The sequence below is a fragment of the Oncorhynchus gorbuscha genome, linkage group LG19 (assembly GCF_021184085.1).
Source record: "Oncorhynchus gorbuscha isolate QuinsamMale2020 ecotype Even-year linkage group LG19, OgorEven_v1.0, whole genome shotgun sequence".
In the NCBI taxonomy this organism is placed as follows: Eukaryota; Metazoa; Chordata; class Actinopteri; order Salmoniformes; family Salmonidae; genus Oncorhynchus; species Oncorhynchus gorbuscha.
In genome coordinates, this window is record NC_060191.1 from 42,534,319 (window position 1) to 42,540,840 (window position 6,522).

Below are 6,522 nucleotides of genomic sequence, written 5' to 3' on the forward strand. Positions count from 1 at the left end.
CTTCTGTGTGTTTTTTTTCCTTCCTTTTATAAAACATGTTCGCAATGTTCCTCCCCTGGGTAGGGGAAGACGATTCCCCGAAACATCATCTAAGATGTCTTCTCTGACTGACAGAGCTCCTCACACACACTTTTTGTTTTAAGGACAGAAGACAAATCCACAAAACCTTCCACTCGTGAGGGCTAAAAACCAATAAACCCAAAAGTAATTTGCTTGCACAATTAAACTGTGGAAATGTACAAGACAGAAGATAGCGTAATTATCTGGAGTTTCTTTCCAAGTAAAACACCAGACTTAACAAAAACTCAACGGGGTCAAAGAGTTTCACAGGACAAAAATAGACCACAAGAACACTGGCTTAGTCTCCTCTATCTCAGGCAACTGTGAAAATCTGGGTTCAAATACTTTGCACGTTTGCTTTAGCCTGTCTCGAGGGCCAGATCGGCAGGCTTTGCACCTTTACGACGGTTCTATTTGTTCAATTGCGCTAGGGAAGCTCAATCAAGCTCTGCTAAAGCATTTTAAATGATTTAAAATTGCATTTGAATCCAAGTCTGCAACTGTATATGAGAGCTTCTGTCTGGTAAGATGATGAACTCCTTGTGTTTTCGTGTTCATGCCCCTCATGTCAATGATGATTATAGAGTAACTGTTCTAAGGCTCTTCTGTCTTGCTTTAGTTATTTTCACAGGAAGTATAATGTAATACACAGAGATCAAACTTGCATAGCATCCATACAATACATTGAGAAAGAATAGAATGTTTTTGACGCTTTGGGGGAAGTTACAACATATATGTAAAAAAATGCAATGCAACTCAAATAGCTATAAAAAGCAGCAAATGCTTTATTGCCTTTCACACAGACTTAACAAGAGTGGACATGTTAATTCAGCTGTACTGTTTAGCTTTACCTCCTTATAGGGGAATTCTGCTGGAAATTACAGAAACAATATGCAGCAAATAAAGTGAAAGAGGCCATGTTACGGTTTTGCAGTGACATACCAAGTTTGCCAAAAATGTATGCAAAACAATCTACCCAAAGAAAACGCAATCCTTCTCTTGTTCTTCAAATGAACATCCCTCACATGTCAGAGATGCTTCAATACAAATACAATGTTACTGCATTCTGCAGTAGTGTGTCACATCTTTTTACATAGATAGCCACATGAGACAGTAAAATGTTGAGAGACAGACAATAGCCAAACAGAAAACAGTGTAGCCTTGTGTAGTCTTATAAGCAGTGTCGGGTGTAACCGCGGCTCCTTTACTTCCCATCTCGGATGTCGAGGGCGGCAGGGCAGCTGTGAGAGCGGACATCCCCGTGTTTGACCTCTGCCAGGTCAAGGTCAACATTGACACCCTGGATCTTGGCCTGGAGACAGCCGTGGAAGCTGGACAGACCCGCTGGACACAGTCAAAAGGTCAGAGATAAGCACAATTCAATCCCTTGAACTGGGCCTCTTTCCTTCCTCCCTTCCTAGAAGTAATCACTGATGAAACATGACTGGACAGGTGAAGGCCACATAGGGCAGCCCAGAAAAACAATGATAGCAGAAGAAAGACTCGTAAAGTTTAACGGTAATTTGATACATCTGCACCTCTCCACAACTCCTATCTCTTGCTGTATTTGTCCTCAACACAGGCTTCACCTCCACTCCTCTGGAACACAGCTAGATACGGAACACCTTGTATAGACTCACTGTACTCTACTGTATAAACACCAGTCGGTCTCATTAATAGCATTAACTGTGCAATCAAGTAACAGTTATGCGATTCGCCTCCAAGCACTTAAAGAAACGCATACTCTAGGTCCTTCATCGCTTGGGCCAAAAGTTGTGCAATATATAGGGAATAGGGTGTCAAACACGTATAGTGTACTTTTAGTGAGTTATGTTTTCAGATCTCAGTTGTCTTCTATTGGGACAAGCTGGATCTACACAACCTACACAATATCGGAGAAACTTTTGAATTTCAAGTTTAATTTCCCTAAAAAGCAAATCAGAATTTAAAGGAGGAAGGAACGCTTTTTCTTAAATGTTTTACATCTGAATGTAGTCACCCATTTTTGTTGTCTATATGTTGCCATATGACCTGGAAGCATATGGTCATTCACCTTTAATTAACCTGGTAGGCCAGTTGAGAACAAGTTCTCATTTACAACTGCGACCTGGAAAAGATAAAGCAAAGCAGTGCGACACAAACAACAACACAGAGTTACACATGGACTAAACAAACGTACAGTCAACCACACAATATAAAAAAATCGATATACAGTGTAAATGAGCTTATCTGATTTGTGAGGTGATCCGGGAAACATTAATAATAGAGGACAATTAACAGTGGACAATACACAGAGAGGAGATGATTCTGGGACATGGTTTGTGGAAAAGAATGAAAAAAAGAAGAATGAGGTAGAACGAAGGAGAACTGAAAGTAAGAGAAACGGTTGAGGGTGAGAGAGTGTGGGAAGAGTAGAATAGTAAAAAGGTGGGATGGGTCCACACTTAGAAACATGTTGCATTAAGCTTACTTAATTTTAGATGTTATTATTTTCACTGCATCATGTATAGAGTACACAGACGTTTCGGCTTTGCGGTCTTCGTGTGTAAGAGTAGAACAGTGAATGAGTAAGAGGATTAGGATCAGTTGATGTGGGAAGACAGCACGGATCAGATTAGAGGAGGAAAGTATCAGGCCTAAAGTAGTGCACTATGTAAGGAATAGGGTGTCATTTGAGTGCGTCATTTGAGTGCTCACCTGGCCCGCCCCCCAGGTACACCCTGCTCCCTGGTTGGCTCAACACCCTCTTCAGGAGCTCGTAGTCCCCATCCGTCAATCTCATGGTTGCCTTGGTTATGCCCATGCCAATCACCAGCTGGCCTGGCCTCACCTGCAGCTGCAGGAACTGACTCTCACCTGAGCAGAGGGTCTGGGGGTAGCTGCGCGACCAGAATAGAGTCCCCCTCAAACGTAGCATCAGTTCCTAGGGCACAGGAAACCCAATCCATGGATGAATCCAAACTTAGAGATTGTTTTTGCATTATATCACCCCATAAGTTAATGCTTCGTTTAGGGTTTAAAAAGACCTCCGCTGGCCGGACAAATTGTCAACACATTGTCATATGGAAACAAATTTCATAAGGAGTGGCAGCGAATGCCAGATCAACAATCGGTATCAACAGAACAATCTGCAACAGCAAACAGCAACATGTCTGTTTGTGCCCTAGACACACGTAAAAAGGTAAAAGTCAGGGTTTGTTCCACACAGCACAAAGAAAGTGTGTTGAAGGCCAACAGAGATCTATTCGCATTGATATTTGGGGGAGATTTCCAGTAGTTAAAACATCTAAAAGTATGGCATGCTGACAGTGACAATTTCAACAAAGCCTCTTTCGGAAAGTTTGACCTCTTCCAGCTTGGCATTTTGCATGACATCACAACATGGGAGCATTGGGCTAATCAAGTCAGGTCCCAGACTCAACGGAGGCAGGAGTGTGTGAGTGTGGCTTGTTTGTGACCTGCTGCTGTGTGTACAGTATGTGTATGTGTGGGTGAGTGTTTGAGTGACCCGTGTGAGTTTGTGTGTGAATGAGAGTGTATGAGTGTGTGTCCATGCGTGCGTGTGTCTTTGCCATTATGCCATTCTTAAAGATCATAAGCATTTCCAAAGCAGTAATAGTGAAGGAATGAGAGAAGATAGAGACTATAAATGAACAAAGTGCTGGTCCAGATCAGTTGGGTCTTGAGGCTGTATAGTTCCGGTGTGTTACCTGTGAAGGGTGGTTGAGTTTCATTTACATTTACATTACATTTAAGTCATTTAGCAGACGCTCTTATCCAGAGCGACTTACAAATTGGTGCATTCACCTTATGGCATCCAGTGGAACAGTCACTTTACAATAGTGCATCTAAATCTTAAAGGGGGGTGAGAAGGATTACTTATCCTATCCTAGATACTGGGGTGCAAAGGAGCAGAATAAATAAATACCAGTATGGGGATGAGGTAGGTAGATAAATGGGCTGTTTACAGATGGGCTATGTACAGGTGCAGTGATCTGTAAGCTGCTCTGACAGCTGGTGCTTAAATCTAGTGAGGGAGATGTGAGTCTCCAGCTTCAGAGATTTTTGCAATTTGTTCCAGTCATGGGCAGCAGAGAACTGGAAGGAAAGACGACCAAACGAGGAATTGGCTTTCGGGGTGACCAGTGAGATATACCTGCTGGAGCGCGTGCTACGAGTGGGTGCTGCTATGGTGACCAGTGAACTGAGATAAGGCGGGGCTTTACCTAGCAGAGACTTGTAGATAACCTGTAGCCAGTGGGTTTGGCGACGAGTATGAAGCGAGGGCCAACCAATGAGAGCGTACAGGTCGCAGTGGTGGGTAGTATATGGGGCTTTGGTGACAAAACGGATGACACTGTGATAGACTGCATCCAGTTTGCTGAGTAGAGTGTTGGAAGCAATTTTATAGATGACATCACCGAAGTCGAGGATCGGTAGGATAGTCAGTTTTACGAGGGTATGTTTGGCAGCATGAGTGAAGGATGCTTTGTTGCGATATAGGAAGCTGATTCTAGATTTAATTTTGGAATGGAGATGCTTAATGTGAATCTGGAAGGAGAGTTTACAGTCTAACCAGACACCCAGGTATTTGTAGTTGTCCACGTACTCTAAGTCAGAGCCGTCCAGAGTAGTGATGCTGGACAGGCGGGTAGGTTCGGGCAGCGATTGGTTGAAAAGCATGCATTTAGTTTTACTTGCATTTAAGAGCAGTTGGAGGCCACGGAAGGAGAGTTGTATGGCATTGAAGCTCGTCTGGAGGTTAGTTAACACAGTGTCTAAAGAAGGGCCAGAAGTATACAGAATGGTGTCGTCTGCGTAGAGGTGGATCAGAGAATCACCAGCAGCAAGAGCAACATCATTGATGTATACAGAAAAGAGAGTTGGCCCGAGAATTGAACCCTGTGGCACACCCATAGAGACTCAGAGGTCCAGAACATAGGCCCGCCGATTTGACACACTGAACTCTATCAGAGAAGTAGTTGGTAAACCAGGCAGTCATTTGAGAAACCAAGGCTGTCGAGTCTGCCAATAAGAATGTTGTGATTGACAGAGTGGGCCTTCAAATGGACAATGACCCCAAGCATACTTCCAAAGTTGTGGCAAAATGGCTTAAGGACAACAAAGTCAAGGTATTGGAGTGGCCATCACAAAGCCCTGACCTCAATCACATAGAAAATGTGTGGACAGAACTGAAAAAGTGTGTGTGAGCAAGGAGGCCTACAAATCTGACTCAGTTACACCAGCTCTGTCAGGAGGAATGGGCCAAAATTCACCCAACTTATTGTGGGAAGCTAACCGAAATGTTTGACCCAAGTTTTAAAAAATGTAAAGGCAATGCTACCAAATACTAATTGAGTGTATGTAAACTTCTGACCCACTGGGAATGTGATGAAAGAAATAAAAGCTGAAATAAATCATTCTCTCTACTATTATTCTGACATTTCACATTCTTAAAATAAAGTGATAAACCTAACTGACCGAATACAGGGACTTTTTACTAAGATTAAATGTCAGGAATTGGTCAAAACAGAGTTTAAATGTATCTGGCTAAGGTGTGTGTGTGTGTGTGTGTGTGTGTGTGTGTGTGTGTGTGTGTGTGTGTGTGTGTGTGTGTGTGTGTGTGTGTGTGTGTGTGTGTGTGTGTGTGTGTGTGTGTGTGTGTGTGTGTGTGTGTGTGTGTGCGTGTGTGTGTGTGCGCGCGTGTGTGTGTGCGTGTGCGCGCGCGTGCGTGTGCGCGTGTGTGTGTGCGTGTGCGCGCGCGTGCGTGTGCGCGTGTGCGCGTGTGTGTGTGCGTGTGTGTGAAGGTGGTGATTGACAAGATACCAAAGATACCATCATCATCCTCATGATCTCTGGTTGAGACAGGAAGTGTTGAACTAGCTGACTTCACTCAGTCGCTGTCCACCAATCAGATGGTGGAAAACAGGTTACCATGTAGATCTACTCACAATAACAAGACCCTCCCCCTCGACACACACAGAAGTCACTGATTGTAAACATCACAGAGAGAGCCATGTGCGTGAATACTAGTCCACATTTTCACTGCCATGGCTACCATCCGGAATCTCCTGGCTCTCGCCTGCGGGAGGCGGGGTTCTGGTGCATGCGTTCAGGGGGAACGGGTTTCTCTCACCAGGTGTCTTCAGACAAACCAAACATGGCCACCGAGAGGAACGGAGAGATACTATTCTAGTAAGTTCCATCCCTTAATAGATAATATTCCCTTAGTTTCACTCAAACACACACACACACACACACACACACACACACACACACACACACACACACACACACACACACACACACACACACACACACACACACACACACACACACACACACACACACACACACACACACACACACACACACACACTTCATCACGCAGTTTCAAGGAGAGGATGTAGTCGTTCTGAGTGTCTACCAGAATAAAGAGAAAGCCTCTGGCTGAAACCGTTC

At 44.0% G+C, this 6,522-nt stretch overlaps 1 protein-coding gene across 1 annotated transcript in view; it reads right to left on the bottom strand.

Annotated features, from left to right (window-relative positions):
- Window positions 1-821: 821 nt before the first annotated feature.
- LOC124004689 (vitamin K-dependent protein S-like) overlaps window positions 822-6,522 on the bottom strand; it is a 13,222-nt gene continuing 7,521 nt past the window's right edge. The window contains exons 6-9 of the mRNA XM_046313387.1: window positions 6,457-6,522; window positions 3,771-3,793; window positions 2,758-2,983; window positions 822-1,404 (exon numbers count right to left, since the gene is read on the bottom strand). The exon at window positions 6,457-6,522 is cut by the window's right edge and continues 69 nt beyond it. Of these exons, the coding sequence (XP_046169343.1) occupies window positions 1,265-1,404; window positions 2,758-2,983; window positions 3,771-3,793; window positions 6,457-6,522 (455 nt within the window). The 3' untranslated portion in view covers window positions 822-1,264. The remainder of the gene's footprint in view (window positions 1,405-2,757; window positions 2,984-3,770; window positions 3,794-6,456) is intronic.